The sequence below is a fragment of the Vigna unguiculata genome, chromosome 4, assembly GCF_004118075.2.
Source record: "Vigna unguiculata cultivar IT97K-499-35 chromosome 4, ASM411807v1, whole genome shotgun sequence".
In the NCBI taxonomy this organism is placed as follows: domain Eukaryota; kingdom Viridiplantae; phylum Streptophyta; class Magnoliopsida; order Fabales; family Fabaceae; genus Vigna; species Vigna unguiculata.
In genome coordinates, this window is record NC_040282.1 from 34,626,753 (window position 1) to 34,647,947 (window position 21,195).

General features: G+C 30.5%; 2 protein-coding genes across 2 annotated transcripts; both read left to right on the forward strand.

The window, feature by feature from the left end:
- Positions 1-9,482: 9,482 nt before the first annotated feature.
- On the forward strand, positions 9,483-11,391 carry LOC114180817. The gene is made up of 8 exons (XM_028067105.1): positions 9,483-9,647; positions 9,779-10,046; positions 10,143-10,239; positions 10,326-10,447; positions 10,532-10,616; positions 10,805-10,937; positions 11,017-11,171; positions 11,265-11,391. The coding sequence occupies exons 1-8, from the start codon at positions 9,483-9,485 to the stop codon at positions 11,389-11,391; spliced, it is 1,152 nt and encodes a 383-aa protein (XP_027922906.1).
- A 4,307-nt stretch (positions 11,392-15,698) lies between these two features.
- Positions 15,699-20,856, forward strand: LOC114180818. Its single transcript, XM_028067106.1, has 6 exons — positions 15,699-15,765; positions 15,837-16,013; positions 16,227-16,665; positions 16,748-17,676; positions 17,766-18,983; positions 19,196-20,856. Exons 1-6 carry the CDS (start codon positions 15,699-15,701, stop codon positions 20,854-20,856), a joined length of 4,491 nt encoding a protein of 1,496 aa, XP_027922907.1.
- The last annotated feature ends 339 nt before the right edge of the window (positions 20,857-21,195 follow it).

Here is a 21,195-nt window from a genome sequence, read left to right on the forward strand (position 1 = left end):
TTTTTTAACCGGTATAAAAAGTCTATTTTACACTGGTGCCTGATTATTTTTTGAAGAATCAAATTAGTTGCATTATCAATTGATGCAGTTGCTTCATCCTAAAAGTGCACGCCCCAAACAAAATAATTGCCTTTGTCCCATGCTTTAGTTTGATCCATCTTCAACAACTACATAACATTTTTCTAGTTGTTATCACCCAGGAAAAACAAAAAAATAGTTTACATCCACAACTGTGGCTGCATCAACCTCATTTCTGCACAATTTCACACAATATTATTTATCGTGGCAAAACCCAACTGAAATTTCAAACCTTGATTACCATAACTTTGGCAATGTTACCAGGGGAGTTTAGACCCTCAAATTTCTCTCAGACAACTTCTCGTAACTGACATTTCCCAAGAACCTTCATATTGACCAAATATTAGGCTACATTGGAAAAGTTAAACACAAAATAAAGAGAATGATTGGTTTTACCTCCATATCTCGTGATCAGAGTATTGAGATAAAGAGTCCAAATTATCTTTAAGGCTCTCTTTGCTTGAGAAGATAAATTTAAAGGAGAGTGTGAAGATGGATTTATGTGGATTTGTGTAGATGAATATGTGTGTTTTTTTGAGTGAATTTAGAGGATAAAGTGAATGGATTTGAAGATGAATTTTGTGAAAGTTAGTGAGTGATTTGAATGATGTGATAGATTAAAAAAAATTTATAATAAATAAAATTTTAAAATTACCAAACTACCCTTTTAATAAAAATAAAATTAAATAATTTTTTTATAAATAAAAATATTAAATTTTAATAATATTTTAATTTTTATTATTAATTATTATATACACATATTATTAATAATAATTATATATATTATTAATTATTATGTTACATATATATATATATATATATATATATATATATATATATTTTAATTATTATATACATATATTATTAATAATAACTATTATTAATGACAAGCAAGTACATTAGGGTAAAAGAAAATATGTGTAAGGGGATAAATTGGTAAAATGAAACTTTATTCATCCAAATCCGTTCATCAATGAGAAGATGGAGTTTTTATTAGATTTAGAAAATCCTTCCTCTCAAATCATTATGTTTCACCATAATCGAATAAAAATTTAATTAAAAGTGCATCGTCTCAAATCAGCTGATTATTCAAATCACCTCGAGCGAACATAGCCTAACAGTCCCATTAAAAAGAGTTATTAAAATGACACTCGACGGATGCCAAAGTATACAAATTATTGCTACATTCAAGTAAGGATGTCAAAAAAATCCGTACCCGCGGATATCCACGAATAAAACCAGCAACAGATAGGAAATAAATATTGTAAATTGATACCCACGGGATAACGAGTATGTGTATTTTTAATACCTGCATGTTAACGAGGTGGGTACGAGTATCATAATATTCGTAGCTGTGGATATCCGTACTCTCTATACTCTAATTTAAATTAAAAAAAATAAAAAAATATGATTAAAATAATAACATTGATTTTGAATGAGTTATTTTTTTTATCACTATTTTAATGTGTTATTTGGATTTTGTTTAAAATTTATGAATCTTATTTATTGTATTTTATTTAAATTTACGATTAAAATATATTGTTAAATATTTATTTTTATTTTTTTGTAAATATCCGCGGGTACTCGTGGATGTCCATGGATATTAAAAAATTATGTGGATACCCGTATAACGGATACCCGACAGATATGGATATGGGTACAAGGCATATATTTATCCAGCAAGTAAAGTACGAGGGAATTACTACCTGTACCTAGGGATGACAATGGGTCGGGTCAGATACGGATAGTGCCTACCCGCAACCCGACCCGCAAAAAAAAAATCTGCCTATTACCCGCCTGTTTACCTGCTGGGTATCCGCTTAAAAAATACCCGCAAATTTTTTTAAAACCCGTGGATACTCGTATACTTGTATATACTTAAAACATATATATAGTTTATTAATTTTTTAATACAAAATTATAAAAATAAAATAAAGTATAATTAAATTAAATTAAATTTTAATTTTAATTAAATTTAACCTAATAAAATATAATTTTAATTAAATTTAACTTAATAAAATATAAATTAAATTTTAATTTTAATGTTTTACGGGTAATTGGTACTCGCGAGTACATATAGTAGATACCCGTATCCAACCCGTTTATAAGCAGGTATTAAAATATCCGTTATCCGCGGATAATAAATACCCGCAGATACTAAGTATCCGTCACGGATTTTATCTGCAGATATTTGCGAGCGCGAATATTTTTACTATCCCTACCTGTACCTTATCCGTGCCGTTCACATCCATACATTCAAGCCGAAGATGGAACGCAAAAGCTTCACATTTTATATATTCGCAGTATTGACTAGAATAAAATTACAAATAGATTATGCATTTCCAGCTATCAAATCATTAACTATCATCAATGATTGATCCTGCAAGTCATTACTTTAAAATAGAAGTTGTCATATCAATATCAATATTATTATACAATTGTGAACTAACAAAAGGAAGTTTTTCCATTGAATAATATATCTGATTTTCTTCTTAATTCAAATTTTTATCTACAAAAAGTAAAAGAGCTTACGTGTCACTCTCTCAGCGTTTTCACTTTTTAAAAAAAAATCAAAAACTGCTGAAAATCTGAAGTATATTATTATCTTTCTCTCTCTTCCGTGTCTTCTCCGCTTCTGCTGTCACCAATGCTTTCTCTCTCTTGCTCATTTTCTCTGCCACCGTCTTCTCTCTTCTTTCTCTATCTTTCTCATTCTCTCTGGCAGCGGCTTCTTTCTTCTTTCTCTATCTTCTCATTCTCTCTGACCGACCCAGCAAAAAAAACATTCTGGAGATGCTTTCTTTTTTTTTCTTACATTTCATCTGTTCATCTTCTTATGTTGATCATTTTTGGTTTGTTTTCAGGCTTCAACTGTCGCTTATAAAGATATGCATCTCAGATTTCCCGTTGATCTATCCATTTTTGTTGTTGATGTTTAATTTTTTGTCTTTGTGAAGCTAACTAGTATTTTTCTTGATGTTTTTTGCAAAGATCTGATGGTTTCTTTTGTTCATCTTATTTTTCAGGTATATAAACAGTGAAGTGCAACCACAGACATCTTTTTTAACCACCCAAAAACCGATCATGGAGCTGTTTTTTCTATTTTTCTTACATTTCATCGTTTCATCTTCTCTGTTCATCATGTTTGTTTTCTTTTCAGGCTTCAACTGAAGGTTAAACAGACATGCATCTGAGATTTCCCGTTCATCTGTCCATTTTTGTTGTGGATATCTTTTTTTTCTGGTTTGTCAACCTAACTGTTATTTTTCTTGAATTTTTTTACAAAGATCTAATGTTTTGTTTTGTTTATCTTATTTTTCAGGTAGACAAATGGTTGAAATCAAGAGTACAACCACATACATCTTCTTTTTCCACCAAAAAACCCATTATGGAGATGTTTTTTCTATTTTTCTTTCATTTCATCTTTCATCTTCTCTGTTCATCATGTTTGTTTTCTTTTCAGGCTTCAACTGAAGGTTAAAAAGACATGCATCTGAGATTTCCCGTTGATCTGTCCATTTTTGTTGTGGATATCTTTTTTTTTTTTTGTCAACCTAACTGGTATTTTTCTTCAATTTTTTTACAAAGATCTAATGTTTTTTTTCTTCATCTTATTTTTCAGTTACATAAATGGTTGAAATCAAGAGTACAACCTTCAACATCTGAGATTTCCCTTTCATCTGTCCATTTTTGTTGTTCATCTCTTAACTTTTTTGTTTCTTAACCTAACTGTTATTTTTCTTTATGTTTCTTTAAAATATTTATTGGTTCTTTGCTTGATCTTATTTTTCAGTGTTTAAATGCTTCAAATGAAGAGTACAAGCACAATCTTTTGTTTAAAATTGAAGTAAAAACTCGACTCTGGCCAGGTTATTTATATCTTTCTTACATTTCATCTGTTCATCTTCTTCTCTTCATCATCTTCCTTGAATGGTTTTGCGTTCAACATGAACACTACAAACACGTTCAACATCAACACTCGCTTCTCTTCAGATTTCTTTGTTTTTGTCGAAACCTTTTAATTATTTTGGTTTCTCAACCGAACTGTTATGGTTCCCTGTGTTTTTTGCAAAGATCTCATGGTTTGTTTTGTTCATCTTTTTTTCCAGGTATATACAAGGTTGAAATGAAGAGTACAACCACATACATCTTTTTCTCCAGGTATCTCTCTGACCTTTCTGCAGATCATATTCTTCTGTTATTCTTCTCTCTATATTGCTTCATGTTAATTTTCATTTTTTTTTTTGAAATGAAGATTAAAACACAAACTTTTTTTTTAAAACGCAAAATTACGTTTCTTATGTTCATCATTTTTGTGGAGAACGCCAGTCATAGATGTCAGCTTATTTCATGTTGTAATTTCTTATTATTTTTAATTTATTTCGACTTCTTCTTTTGATTTTTAAAAACTCTTTGTATTCTCTGTGTATTCAAAATAACAGTTCACAAAGTTTAAATTTGTAATTGTAATTTTTTATTTTTTACATTTTTTTAATTATTTCAACCCTATTATCTTTGAAGTCGTCCTTTTTTTACACTTTGATATTCACAATTAATTGAATAAATTGTGATGCACGCTTCATTATGTTTCTTTATCTTCCACCTTCCACAACATTTCTTATGCTTTAAGCATCCGTCATTTCTTCTGTTTTTTATTTTTTCACCTTATTAAGTTAAATAATCCAACCCTATTATCTTTTAAGTCGTCCTTTTTTTTCACTTTTAAATTCACAAATAATTGAATAAATTCTGATGCACGCTTCACGTGTAAGTACGGACCGTGCCAAAAGGAATGACTTTTCGATTTCTCTTTCTTTATATTTGCAACAGTAATGACCTTTCGTTTTCTCTTTCTATATATTGGCGTCTACATACTGACAAAACTTATTTCTTTTGTCTGACCCATTATCTTCTCTTCCAATTATTCTTCATACCCACTATTTACTCAAACAATGGAATCCGTGCGCACACAACAAGCCATACTTTCTGGCAAAATGCTTGGTGGTTTCGTCACTATGTTTTTGAAACACCAGGTTTTTTCTTTATTCATTCACATTCCTTTTTATTTTTGGTTTGTATTTCTTTATTCTAACCTTCCTTATTCTGAAGGATTTTGGGTACGTCGACCGTCTCTTCATAATACGTAATTTGAAGGACCTTGGTTCACAGTGGACCATTGTTGATTACGACAGGAATGTTCATACTGTTACGTACAACATGAATATTCACACTCCAATGATCACCCAAGGCTGGAATGATTTAATATCTTTTTATGCACATGAATCTGACAAATTGGTTGTCTTCAAATATTTTGGAAATTCGTCCTTCCAACTTCACGTCTCTAAACGTTTTTGCGACTCAACATTGAAAGCCAACTTCTTCAACCATCTTTCTCTTCGTCGTCCTCTACATACTTCAGACTTAAAGCATTTTCAAGTTCAACTATCAACATATTACTGTCGATCCAGCGACTTGGTTAGTTTTTTTTTTCTTTCATTATTTATTTTCATTCATTCTGAATAACTAAGATATTTTCTCCTTTTTGTTGCAGTATTTGAAAAAAGAAATAGCGACTTATTTTAAAAACAGTGGTCTTAGATCTATTGTTCTACACGGACCACGGGGACAAGTCGAATGTAAACTGATCATAAGACCTAATTGTGTTAAGATTGGAACTGGCTGGAAAAGTTTTTGTAATCTTCATCAACTTTCTGCAGATGATCATCGTCAGGTTTTTTTTGAAGTTGAAGGACACACAACAACCAACCATATCAAAGTGTTTTATCCATTAATCTGGTTTTAAGTTATAACATGTTCTATAGTCTTTTTGTTAAACTTCTTATATATATATATATATATATATATATATATATGTATATAAGAAGATTTTTAGGTCAACTATATTTTGTATGCACTTATAACATATATTAGTCTATGTGTTTGCTTTTATACATTTAGTCTGTATGATATTTTTTATTTTTTCTTATGTTTACGAGTTTTGTACACGACATTAATGACTAATATATCTTTATAAAATTAAACTATTACATTTAAATCATTACTTTAAACAGAATATTAATTAATGTTTTTTTCAATTATAATTTTAATCATACACGTCATTAAAAGTCATTAAATTTGAATCATTATATAGTATTAGATTTCCTGAGCAACATGTGAATATTTATAATTTTAATTAGTATAAATCATTTAATTTAATATTTCAATAAATATTCCTTTTTATTAATTTCAAATCACCCAGTCTATCAGGTTTCCCCGCATTAATTACTCCACTGCTCGAGGTAATGATGATTGAACTCCTCGATCATCTGCAACACTCTTTCATTATTTGAAATCATTCAGCCGATAAAATTAATGACCATTTCTTTTTCCAAGAGACGTTTAGAAATTTGAAACGTTTTTCTCATTATTTTTTCCACCTCTCACGAGAATGATGATTGCAGTGTCTGTTGCCGTGTCATACTTATCTCCATGTCCAGACTCTTCCACTGTCTGGTATATATTTGTTTCATTAATTTTTTTTGCAGGATGAAAGTAATTAACTTATCTTCTCTGCTTGACATTAACACCATTACACTGCGATAACAAGCCTTCCTCTTGCACTTCCAGAAGTTGTTATTCATTACAAAAAGGTATGACTGTTAAACCCTTTTATCAACTCTACTTCTCTTCATCTCCTATATCTTCTCACCATATTTCTTTCTCGCCATATTCTATGGATGTTTTTACAAACAGCATTTTTTATATTCGGTTTTGATCTTCATCTTCGTTTCCTTTTTACCAGCAGACGTGTCTCTAACCAGTGGTCTTTATATTATTTTCTGTTCATCTTTCTTGCCATATTGTATGCATGTTTTTATAAGCACCCTTTTTTATAATCGATTTTGATCTTCATCTTCCTTTCATGTTTTTATAATCGATTTTGATCTTCATGTTTTTATAAGCATCTTTCTCTGATTTTTTTAAGCAGTCTTTTTGATATTATGTTGTGTTCATTATCTTTCTGTAATTTTTTTAAACAGACGTTCTTAGAAGCTGTTATTTTCATGATGTTCAACAATTTGTTCAACACTGTTACAGTCCGTTTAATTTATATTTGCCAAAACAAACCTATTTTTCCAATTTTACAGATGACAACTAAGCAATGCATCCTTGGTGAACAATCCATACTTGGCTCAAAATGGAAGGGTGGATTCTTTACTATTTTCATGGAAGACCAGGTTTTTGCGAATTTGCTTACTCTTTACCATCAATGTTCTCCGACATCCTTTACTAATTATGTTTTTATGTTGTTTTTCTTATGAAGGATTTTGCGTTCGTCAATCGTTTGTTTGTCATTCAATTAGGCATTGAACTGGGACCACGTTGGACTATTTGTGATAAAAAAGGCCATGCTCACGATGTTACCTTCAACATGAATACCTATGGTCCGCGAATTACTGATGGCTGGGTTGATATAAGAAACTTTTATCAAATTCAACCACCGAAACTATGTTATTTAAGGCATCTCGGGAATTCTGTTTTTGAAATATACTTATACGATCATTGTTCAGAATCAACTGTCCATAAATTCCTAAGTAATGTTAGAACAAATGCTCCTCTCATAAGGACCAAGTTAATTCATTTTGAGTTCCGGCTTTCTAAGTACAACTGCAAAGCAAGCTTTCTGGTGATTTTGTTTATCTTCTTTGTCCATCATTTATTTTCTTTAACCTTGACACCTACAAAATTAATTTTTGTCCATCATATTTATTATTTTTTCCAGGGCTTAAATTCAGACTTACGACAATATTTTGCTAACACTCAGTTCTCACACATTGTTCTTTACGGTCCAAAGGCACGAGTTGAATGCAAGTTGTTGATTAGACCTAGATCAGTCAAGATAGGAAGTGGATGGAAACGTTTTCGTGAAGTGCATGGACTCGAGGAAAAAGATTTAATTCTTTTTCAGGTTGACGGTCAACAAGCAAGCAATGATGTCAATGTTCTTCTTAATATAAATGATTATTATCATCCGCTATGAACAATCTATAAACAATATTTCTTAACAGATTTATAATCTGTATGTTTTGTATGAAGTTTAGTTGTTTATTATTATATTAGCTATATGTATATGTTTTACTCTGTTTATTTTGAACTTCTGCAAAGTTATTTACTCATACCTGCTCCATATCTTCTTCCATATACGTAAATCTGTGGCATTTAATTACTGTCAGACACAAATCATATCATGTCTCTGCTTTTTATTTTTTTTTTATCTATATTTAAATATATAGCTATCCAGAAAATTTTTCATACACATCCCTTATAATAGTTTTTTAATCTTTCATTTCAATGTCTATTGATATGACATATTGCACATGCTTTTCTTTATCTTCCACCTTCCACGACATTTCTTCTGGTGTAAGCATCCGTCATTTCATAAAATATTTAATTGTACTATTGATATATATTTCTTTTTATTTTTTCACTTTATTAACTTAAATAATCCAAACGAGTGCCTTCTCCTACAAGTTTCAAACACAGTTCCTTCTCTTAGAAGATTGTTTCGCTTCTGCACCATACTTTTATTTGTCTTTTTGTACAGATCCAACACAGTTGCTTCATCCAGAAGACGTTTCACATACATTAACGTATTCTTACAAGCCATTAACGTTTGCAGTCATCACAGGTATGTACTTCATTTGTTTTATGTACAAATATAGTAGTGTTGCTTTAGAGACGAAATGATATGACATTTGCAGTTCTGAAATTTCGTCTAAGACATTATCGTTTCCTATCACTTTTCTCTACATTTCCTCTTTCGTGAATGCATAAGAAACCAGGATGTATGCATGTATATGCACTTTTTTTCTTAATTGTTTTTTGCTTATTCCATCACGCCAACCCCTTCTTTATTCACTTTCAAGTAATGTGCTTCATGCTTTATTTTGATCAGAATGCTTTTCTCTGAATTTTCCTTTACTATGAAACCTTTCAATAAATGAATATCAATAGTTGATTCCTTCTGACATCAATAGATGTTATTTGCCGGGTTAACCAATATATATTCCCATGACTTCTGTCAAAACGTTCGTACAACATGTTTGAATTGTCCTTATTTGAATATATTCTACTTTTTGCTTTCTTTTACCATTTCAAAAATTTCCATATTCACGTCTTCATTAATCGTTTAACTTCTTTTACTCTCCTTTGACTAATAAAAAATAAAATGTGATCAGTAATTTATTATTTCAACCTTTTTTTGGTATTTCTTTACTTTAGTGGTTTGCATAACAATTTTGTCTTATTAGTTCCTTATTTATGTATGTAAGTATAAATATGTCTCCAATCTAATCCGGTCTTTTTTACTTCTCACATTTGAATATTGTTCTTCTGAGTTCAACATGTCTCTCTGTGAAGTTCCTAACCAAACCCAGAGCATAAGCGAAGTAAGCCCCCAGAAGGAAAATTGGAATATTATCGCTAGGGTCATTCGTTCATGGTTTGTTCCTGATTTCACTAAACAGAGGTGTCCTTTTTCCATGGAGTTCGTTATTCAAGACAAAGAGGTTATTATTATTGTTATTCTTTAAATTCTTCCATTACACCTACTTTCATTTACAAATTTGTATGTATTAAATAGTGGTATGCTAAACAAATTTATACTAAAATTTATAAATGTTCATTTTATGTGTTTCAGGGTTCTAAAATACATGCTTCAATTAGACGTACTCTAATTTACAAATTTCAAAATGACATTTCTGAAGGCCATGTTTATGCTATACAAAACTTCAGTGTTGCTCCGAATTCTGGAATATACAGAACAACACACCACCCTTATAAGATAAATTTCCAGTTTGGTACAAAAGTTTCTTTGGTTAATGTTAATTTGGTTCCTCATATTAAACCACAATACACACCTTTGTCTTTATTGACAACCTCTGCATTTGATACTGATTATTTGGTTGGTAAGTCAATATTTTTAGTTCCGTAACTATTAATTTATTTCTTAATAAACATTTTTTTTAAAGTATCTGATTTAGCACATATACAATGCATTTTAGATATTTTGGGATTACTGGTCGGAGTGGGGACTGAAAGAGAATTGCAAGTTGATGGAAAGACAACAAAATTAAATGTCATAGCAATAGAAGCCGATGGGTATTGTATATCTATACTAAATTAAATTCCTTTTTATATTTCTTTCCAAATAACTACCTCACATTATATTGCACTTAAATTTTTAGGTTTCGAATAGAGTGTACTTTGTTTGGTATTTATGTGGATGAACTGAATGTATTTCTTTCGAGTGGAGAAGTACAAAATACTGCTGTGAGCATAGAATTTGCGAAAGTCAAAACTTTTCAAGGTAAAATTTTCTTATTACTTTTACAAAGTAGTTTGTACTAATTATTACATGTTACTCTCACATACAATATATTTTTAAATATAGATAAGGTTCAAGTTCAAAATTGTAAGTTCTGCACCCGTATTAAGTACAATGTTAACTTCAAGGAAGCATCTGAACTTAAATCAAGGTAATTTCTATTCGAAATTTATATTTAAAAGTATAGTGTATCTGATATTTCAGATATGACATACACTATATTTTCTTTACTTTGTAATGCAAATTATCCTTGATTGAGTGAACTTCATATTTCAGATATACATACATTCAATAATATATTTAATTTTTATGAGTATAACAAAATTTCCTTTTGCACAGAATGATTGAGAACAATGAATCTCCCTCTCAAGGATTAACGCAACTTTCTCAGACTTCAAAAAATACTGTCGAAGAGGACTTTTTAACACTTACACCTAGAACCAACATTCAAGGTCTAAAAGATTGTAAAGAGGTTAGAAAATATTTTGGTATCATTGTACAATTTTTCGTATTGACAATAATACATTCATTAATGTTTTTTATATTGAAAGGTCACCACTTTCATATTGTTTGGAACAATTAAGCATATCTTGGTTGACGATGACTGGTGGTATACTGCTTGTGTGTGCAACAAAGCTGTTTATCCAGATTCAAAGATGTTCTTTTGTGAAAAGTGTAACAAGCATGTTATAAAAGTCTTTCCAAGGTTAACGAATTGTTTTTTAATATTAATGTCAATTTTAAACAACATGGTAAAATTATTTTATGAAGTTGATGAAATTTATTTAACAATTTTCAGATATAGGATTAAGATCCGAGTTATGGACTCTTCCGATTCAACCACATTTGTCCTCTTTGATAGGGATGCAACTACCCTTTTCAAAAAAACTTGTGCTGATATGTTAGACGCTCATGATAAGGTATAGTCTTCAATATTTCCACTTATATATTTAATTACACAATGTATAATTATTTTTTTTTTGTAGATGAATTCTTCTGGAAATTTGCCTAAGCAATTTGATGAGTTAGTTGATAGAAGTCTGCTTTTTAAAGTGGAAAGTAGGAACGATCAGAATTTCAAACTTGAACAGTCTTTCAGAGTGAAGAAAATATGTGTTGATGATGATATCATTGACAAATTCAATGATTCTTCGTTGAAATCTGTGGTAAGATGTAATTTAAGATAATATTTTTTACATTATAATCTCTTTATAATGCAGTAATGTTTTTCCTTTCTATCATCTCATTATTTCTACCTATTTGAAGGATGTTTATGCTGGGAATGGTGAGTTTAGCAGGGAAAAATTGCGTATAGTGAATGAGTCCACCGTTAATATTTCAGAGGTATACAACTTATATTCATGTTTTTAAAATCAATGATTTCTTTCATAATTTTAATCATGTTTTCCTTTTCTTATGTCGAATTTGTTTTAATAAATTTTCTTTTAATACTGTAGGATTTATTAGTCCGATTTACCAAAGAAACAATTGAGTCTGGATCCCAATCACCTGAACTAATCCAAGATAATCCAACCAACGATGATGCTAGCAGTTCACATAAGAGAGAATCTGGAAAGAAAGCTGCATCACTTGAATCCATCGAAGAAGACAATGTTCCATTGAAGCTTTTAAAAAGAAATATTAAGAAGGAAAAACCAGCGATTTGAGATCCACTTTTACTTATTCTATTTCAAGACTATTATTTTTATGACTTTCATTTTGGGGATGTAATATGTCTACGTTATTTGTTGTCTTTAAATTCCTCTGAACATGAACTTCTATGTTAAATTTTATCTTTAATTGCATCTGAACCACAACTTCTATGTTGAAATTCATGATAACAATATTATGCTCTTTTGAGTTTATTTATTTAGATTTTAAATTATTTTTTATGCTGGTGCAGAAGATATTGTTGACATTTTTCAATTTTTGTCAACAAAGATTACTTCCAGCTACATCAAAACTTGGTGAAATTGATTTCATTTTGTACCATCATGTAATGGAAGTCGTAAATAACCTCTTTTTGGTGTAAAAGAATTCTTCTTTAAACTTGTGCCACTCATAAATAACATATATATATTTTTTCTCATAACATTATTTCTAAATGTCTATTTTTCATAATATTTACTTTTCATAAATAATATAAATATGGCAAAGGAATTATCTGTTGACAGATTTTAAGTTTTGACAACAGAATTGGATGCCATATACATTTTCTATTCAATACTTTTTTTGGCTCATCTTCTGTTAATAACTTTTAAACCTTCTACGATATATTTGACATTTTTTTATACAACAAGTACGAATGAAATATTAAATTTATACGTATAATATTATACATTACAGAATTTTATTTTTGGAATTTTGTTATTGGTTTATAATACATATATTATATTATTATATTTGTAGCGTAATAGAATAGAATAATATAATACATTTTTAGTAACGTTATATATTTTTAATTTTTTATTTTGTTATTATCTTCTTCCAGTTTTCCAATGCAGTAATAATTACGTTACTGTTGAAGAATCTATTTAGAATCGTCCCGTCTTTTCATCTGTCATTGGTCTTCTATAAATAAATATTGATCTACATTCTACCATGAACATTAGACGGCAAGATCAGTTCAAGGATATTATACATTCTTCAAACTTTTTCTGTACTATCTCTCTCAAAGTCCAACCAAATGGAAAACAACTTCAATGAAGATGATGTTATTTATAGAATGAGTAGGTACCAGTTCTCTATTATTCACCTTCAGGACGAGGTAAGTTCATTGTCAAACTTTTCAGACATATTTTCTTTTACAAGATTTCTTCTACTCTTTCTATTGCATAGAAGGATTTCTTCTTCTCTTTTACAATATCCTGTTTTTAACGTTAACTAATCCAATTTTTTGTTAAACAAATTCTGTCTTTCGAGGTTGTTGGTTTTGTTGATCGTGCATTCGCCATTCTTTATGATGAGGATCTTCAGCGTCAATGGACTTTAACAGATGATGAAGGCAATAGACATGTGGTTGCTTATAACAAGAATTTACAAAAACCAATGCTAATTGGAGGATGGTCTGAATTAAGGCACATATATGATCTTCACGATTTTCACACTATTTATTTTGGATATGTTGGTGATTCTTGCTTCCACATCACTATTTTTCCCAGTAAATGCAAACCTTTGTCTATTGCACGATTTCTTAAAAGAATTCAGGCAGATCAACCCCTTTTCAATGGACCGAAGTTGCATTTCAAAATATTTCTGAATCCAAATCAATGCAATGCTAGCCATCTGGTGAGATAAATTTCATATTTTTTACTAAATGGATGTTTGTATCGTATTTTGATTTATATTTCCAAATTATATTTAAAATTTAATCCATATACTAATTTCATTAATACTTTATGTCTTCTTTAGGATTTGCCAGCTAATTTTGGCAATTATCTTCGTCAAGGAAGTTTTAAATACATTTATCTTTATGGACCGCGTAAAACAGTGAAGTGCAAACTACTGTTGAGAAATCATCCTAAGAAGTCTAGCAAAATTGGAAGTGGCTGGAAGGAATTTTGTACTGCTCATGGATTTCTTCAAACTATTGACTTGGTGTTTGAGGTGGACCACATGAAAAGCAATCAGAATGTCAAAGTGCTAACATATTGTAATTTTTAATTTACAGTTACAATAAATAGTTATATTTTAATTTCTGCCACTTATGTAGTTTTCAACCTACAAGTTCTTTTATTTTCAGCAAAGCATATGTATAGTTTTACCTTCTTATCAATGAAATCTTTTTGAAGTTTCTCTGTTATGGTATCATATTCAGAAATCAAATTTGTTGGTGCTATAATTAAAATGAGATATATATGATGAAATTGAAACATATATAGTGGGAGGAATAATGAAAAGTTATCATTTTTATAATCATATGTATAGATGTATGTTGCTTTAGTATGTGCGTACACTGACTGTATGTTATCATTTTTATACATAATGATGTTAAGATTGTACATAATTCCTTTGAAAAAGTTCTCTTTATTTTACTATATATAGTACTGACTCAAAAAAACGTCTGATTGTACCTACATAAAAAGGAAATGTTTTCTTAGTTGCAAGAACAAATCAACTCTGAAATAAGTGCTATATATATGAATGTTTCTGATATAGTAACACTCAGTACTGCATGCTCTTTCTGTTTTTTATGTTTGTCTTCTATTTTTATCTTTTTCTCTTCTCAAAAAACTGCTTCGTACTATAATTAAATATATTTCTGTTTCCAAAATTGTGATTAGAGGTACAAGCTACAACAAAAAGTTTAACAAAAACATTCACCAATATAGGAATAAAACAGTAAACACTTTTTCATCCATTGAGTCAACTTACCTTTATTTTTGCTTCTTCCATTGTAACCTTTGAAACTATTCCATAACATTTCTGTACTGTAATGGAGCATAACGATTGTAAAAATGCAAGGCTGAGAAGGAAACTGCTGCTACAACACAGGTTCAATGCAAACAATCCTCAACATTCATGTAAGTCATTAACATCTTACTTAATCCATTTAAGTTTTGTAATTATTCATCAATAATTTATTTTGAAATGATGCATTTGTATGTTTCTATTTTTTTTTTGTTGCAGATGAGAAAGAAGAGAATGCAAGAAAGAAAACTAGATTTGCAAACCATACGTCTCAACTCACAGATAAACCAACTGTATCACAAACATCATTTCACCAAAATATAGAAAGGAATCCATTACAACAGTTGGATATTAGTAAGTTTTTTTCTTTCTAATCTATATCTTTAAAGAATGTTTTTAACTTAATCAATGAAGTAAGTTTGTTTCGCTTCTGCAGCATACTTATTTTTTAATTTCTTTAATAACAATGCTTCTACAATAATCCTTTTGCAGATGTTGACAACAACAACAACAACCTTCACAATATGAATTCATTATTTCACAGTCAAATTGGTCAGTTGTCAAGTTCTTCCAATGCTTAACAGTAACATTATTTATGAAGAATATTAAATCCGTACCACTTTAAACTAACCTTCGTTTCAATGCAGAAACTGTGAACAAATTCTCAAGTTATTCAAGTACTTTAGTTGAACAACAAATGACTTCACAATCTGAAACTTCTACTTTAACTTACCATAGTCCTTTCGGTAGATTTGTACATTATTCTTAATTTGATATATACATGTTGAAATGACAACTTTAGATTTTATATCAATGTTTTTGAATGACTCCAGCTTTTAACAATAACAGTCAGAGAAATTATGGACAAAATAAGAACAATTCCAGTGCAGGTAATTACATTTGGATTCATACTCACGATGCCAATGCAGGTAGGACAATTATTTTTCGTTGTTTTTCATAGGTTCGAGATCAGATGTTGTAACTGGGTCGCATTCTGTTTCTAAGAATAAAGTTGTGAAATATCCTTTTCAAGTCATACAATCACTTCAAAACAGATTCAATCTTGATGATGAAACAACAAGACAACATAATAATTCAGACACAACAAACGATGATTCAGCAACAATAACAGATGATGGTAATTCTGATATTAAACTTATTGATTTTAATATAAATTCCTTTTAAATCATTAATTAGTTTTCATCTTACTAATATTGAAGAACATCATACAACTACAAACGAATTGTATTGCAAAGGAGAGTTACAAGGTACATAATGTCCAACACAATTGTATATAACTGCAGATTAAAATATTCGCAGCTTCATTCTAATGTTTTATATTTATTTTCAGAATTGCTCAATATTGGAGAACCTTGCTTGGAATGCCAATACTGTAAAGCTCAACTTTGGTATGAAGAAAGAGCAGAAAAATGTAACACATCTAAGGGAGTTGAATTCTCATTGTGTTGTCAAAAGGGAAAAGTACAAATTCCACTATTAGAAAGACCACCTAATCTGCTTGAAGGTTTGTTAAATGGTGAAGATCAGAGAAGCAAATCATTTTTACAAAACATAAGAGTATACAATAGCATGTTTGCATTTACTTCAATTGGTGGTAAGATTGATAATTCAATGAACAATGGTTCTGCTCCTCCACAATTTATTCTTAATGGACAGAACTATCACCGTATTGGCAGTTTATTGCCAGAGCATGGATCAAAGCCAAAGTTTGCACAACTATACATATATGATACCGAAAATGAAATGACTAACAGAGTCAACCATTTCAGGTCAGTCAATATATTAAATAATTTAATTATATGAAATATTTAAATATATGTGTTGACATGCTTTCTCTTTATTATTTTTTAGTTCAAACACAAAGGAATCTGTTATAGATGAATCATTGGTTGCTGATTTGATTCAAATGATTGACAATCACAATGTTCTTGCCAAAACTTTTAGAAGAGTAAGAGATTTGTCACTGGAACATATGGAATCAGATTTCACGCTAAGACTATTTAGAGGCAGAAACAAAGACCCCAGAGTCTACAATACACCTTCATGTGATGAAATAGCTGCACTTATAGTTGGTGATTTTGGCAATATGGATGTAGGCAGAGATATAGTGGTAAAAAAATGTTCTGGTGAATTAACCAGACTGCACGAAACTCACACCGCTTTCATTCCACTACAATATCCTCTCATGTTTCCATATGGAGAAGATGGTTATCAAGAGGATATACCAATAAGAGAATGTCATTCAAAAACAAAATCCAGGGTAAGAGTTAGAATTTCTTTGCGAGAATTTATTGCGTTTAGAATACAACAAAGAGCTGTAGAAGCAGGAAATATTGTGAATGCATGCAGATTGTTCCAACAGTTTCTGGTGGATTGCTATACAATGGTTGAAGCGCAAAGGTTGTCATTCATCAGAGCGAATCAGAAGTTAATTCGCTGTGATATTCTTAATGGATTACAAGAAGCTGTTAATAGAGGAGAGACAGATCCTTCTTTAATTGGAAGACGTATTGTCTTGCCTGCTTCTTTCACTGGTGGTACCAGATACATGTTCAACAATTGTCAAGATGCTATGGCAATTTGTAAAAAATTTGGATATCCTGATTTGTTCATTACTATAACATGCAATGTCAATTGGAGTGAAATAAAAGAATTTGTCTTAGCAAAAGGGTTATCAGCTTCGGATAGACCTGATATTGTATGTAGAGTGTTCAAAATGAAGCTGGATGAAATGATGACAGATTTTAAGAAAAAAGACTTCTTTGGAAAAAGCACTGCAGGTATGTTATATATGAAGTTATATACATTATATAATTTTCTGTTAAATTTAATTCTAACAACTATATTTACTTTTTATTTATATATGCAGGAATGTACACAGTAGAATTCCAAAAAAGAGGTCTACCTCATGCGCATATACTTTTATGGTTGGATGGAGAAAGCAAGTTGAAGAATTCAACTGATATTGATAAAGTAATATCAGCTGAATTGCCAAATTCTGATCTGTACCCCAAATTGGAAAAAGTTGTCTCAAGTTACATGATTCATGGACCATGCGGACCTGCAAGACGTAATTCACCTTGCATGAAGGAAGGAAGATGTTCTAAATTTTATCCAAAAAAATTCAGATCTTCGACTTCAATTGACGAAGACGGATATCCATGCTATAGAAGACTTCATAATGGTAGATTTGTTGAGAAGAATGGAATTAAGCTGGACAACAGAAGTGTTGTTCCCTACAATCCACAACTTCTAATGAGGTATCAAGCACACGTCAATACAGAGTATTGCAACAAGACCAATTCAATCAAATATTTGTTCAAATATGTGAACAAAGGTCCGGACAGAGCTACTATTAAAATTAGCAAGAACTCTGCACAGTCTGAAAAATCAACCATTATTGATGAGATCAAAAGGTATTACGACTGTAGGTATCTATCACCATGTGAAGCTGCTTGGAGAATATTTGCTTTTGACATCCATCACAGATGGCCTCCTGTTCAGAGATTGACCTTTCATCTTCCTGGCCAACAATCAGCTTTGTTTAAAGATGATGATGATATTAATGTGGTCTTCAACAGATACGAAAATGCTAACACCATGTTTCTAGCTTGGTTTGAAGCTAACAAAGTCTATGAGGAAGGAAAACAATTGACTTATTCAGAATTTCCAAGTAAATTTGTCTGGTTTGCCAAAGAAAAAGAATGGAAACCAAGGAAGAAAGGCTACAACATTGGTAGACTTACTTATATTCCTCCTGGGTCTGGAGAACTTTATTATTTGAGGATATTACTGACCATTCAAAAAGGTTGTATTGATTATGAAAGCATTAAGACAATTGATGGAAAGTATTATGAAACATACCAAGAAGCTTGCTATGTTTTGGGATTGTTGGCTGATGACAAAGAATATATTGATGCAATCAAAGAAGCAAGTGAATTTGCTTGTGGGTATGAACTTAGAAGATTATTTGTTACTTTGTTGTCCATGAATACAATTTCTAAACCAGATATAGTTTGGAATTGTACTTGGAGTATCTTATGTGATGGAATTTTGTACCAAAAAAGGAAGGAGATGAACTTACCAGGTACTTCATATTTTTTCTTCTAATTTCGTATACATATATATTTTAATTGTTTTATTTACTTATTGCATGTCTTCTCAAACTATAAACAATATTAATTTACAGATTCATAATCTGTATTTATTGTTCTTTACTTATTTAAGATCTTCTCAAGTTTAGTTGTTAATTATTATATTATATATATGTATATGATTATTATATATCTGTATTTGCAGGTCTTCAAATTGAGACTGCTGAATTACAAAAACTATGTCTTCTGGAAATAGAGGAAATGCTACTGTCAAATGGTAGAAGTTTGAAAGATTATCCTTCATTACCTCAACTTGATCTTTCAGATGTACATACATTCAATAATAGATTTATTGTTGATGAGTTGCAATATAATAAACAAGACATGGCGAGAGAACATGACAGTTTGTTTAAAGCACTCAATGATGAACAAATTGATGTATATCAGCATATCATGACAGCAGTTCTTTCAAAGAAGGGAGGATTCTTTTTCTTATATGGCTATGGTGGTACAGGTAAGACTTTTATGTGGAAGACATTGTCGGCTGGTCTAAGAAGCAAAGGCATGATTGTTTTGAACGTAGCATCAAGTGGAATTGCTTCTTTATTACTTCCTGGTGGAAAAACAGCACACTCTACCTTTTGCATCCCACTGTTAATTAATGAAGAATCAACTTGCAACATAGCACAAGGTAGTCTTAGGGCAAAACTTCTTATGGCTACCAGTTTGATTATCTGGGATGAAGCACCAATGATGAATAGAATGTGTTTTGAGGCATTTGATAGAACACTAAGAGATATTATGCGAAATGTTGATGATGCCAATAAAGACAAACCATTTGGTGGCAAAGCAGTTGTGTTAGGAGGTGACTTTAGACAAATTCTACCAGTTATCAAAAAAGGATCTAAGTTTGATATCATAAAATCATCAATCAACTATTCAGTGTTATGGAATTGTTGTAAAGTGCTAAAGTTATCCAAGAACATGAGATTAAGTACTACATCAAATACTGAAACAGCCAATGATATTCAAGAATTTGCTGATTGGATTTTGAAGATTGGAGACGCAAGAATGGATCTAAATGAAAATGGTGAGTGCATTGTTGAAATTCCCGAACAGATCCTAATTACAAACACAGATTTACCTTTATTGTCATTGGTTGAATTTGTCTATCCTGAATTTGTGGTTAACATGTTGAATCCTAATTATTTTGATGATGGAGCAATTTTGTGCCCAACAAATGATTCTGTAGAGCAAGTAAATGATTTCATGTTGTCCTTAATTGGTGGTGATGAGGTGACTTATTTAAGTTCAGATACACCTTGCCAATCTGATGAACAAGATGAAGTGCAATCTGAATGGTTTACATCTGAATTTTTAAATGATATCAAATGTTCAGGGATACCAAATCATAAACTGAAGTTGAAAACAGGTGTTCCAATTATGCTCTTGAGAAACATTGATCAAGCAAAAGGTTTATGCAATGGCACAAGATTGCAAGTCAAACATTTAGGCAAGAATGTAATATGTGCAACTGTAATTACTGGAAAAAACATTGGTGACAGCATTTTTATACCAAGAATGGATTTAGTGCCATCGGATTCAGGGTTGCCTTTCAAATTTCAAAGAAGACAATTTCCGATATCTTTATGCTTTGCAATGACGATTAACAAAAGTCAAGGACAAACGCTTTCTAGAGTTGGCCTTTATCTTCCACAACCTGTATTCACACATGGCCAACTATATGTTGCTATTTCTAGAGTCAAAACCAAAAGAGGATTGAAAATACTTATATTGGATGAAGATGGAAAGGTAACAAACACAACTAAAAACGTTGTGTACAAAGAAATTTTTGAAACTCTTTGAAAAGAAATCAATTATAGGTATGTCATTTAGAATTTTATTTTTCATTTCAAAACTGTTATAAATATATATCAATTGATTTATGTATTTTCTGCCATGTAGGAAAATCATTGTACTGAAAAAGTTGAACAAAGAAGTCATTGTGTACAAAAGGAAGTTATGAACTTCAATACCAAAGGATACATTCTAGGTATGTAATTTTTTCTTTTTTAATTCTTATGTTAACAAAGTAGTGTATTAGTCATATTTTTGTTGTTGGTGCTTGACGACAATATTCAATGAAATCAAATCTTAACTTCACATACAACTTTAGTTACATTCTAAATTGATCTATTCCATTGA

Excerpts from the sequence above, each read along its gene's own strand:
- LOC114180817 (XM_028067105.1), top strand. The coding sequence starts at position 9,483 with ATGTCTCTCTGTGAAGTTCCTAACCAAACCCAGAGCATAAGCGAAGTA. Across the intron at positions 10,047-10,142 it reads TGATACTGATTATTTGGTTG|ATATTTTGGGATTACTGGTC; the intron begins GTAAGTCAATAT and ends AATGCATTTTAG. Across the intron at positions 10,938-11,016 it reads GTCTAAAAGATTGTAAAGAG|GTCACCACTTTCATATTGTT; the intron begins GTTAGAAAATAT and ends TTATATTGAAAG.
- LOC114180818 (XM_028067106.1), top strand. The coding sequence starts at position 15,699 with ATGACTCCAGCTTTTAACAATAACAGTCAGAGAAATTATGGACAAAAT. Across the intron at positions 16,014-16,226 it reads AGCAACAATAACAGATGATG|AATTGCTCAATATTGGAGAA; the intron begins GTAATTCTGATA and ends ATTTATTTTCAG. Across the intron at positions 18,984-19,195 it reads GAAGGAGATGAACTTACCAG|GTCTTCAAATTGAGACTGCT; the intron begins GTACTTCATATT and ends CTGTATTTGCAG.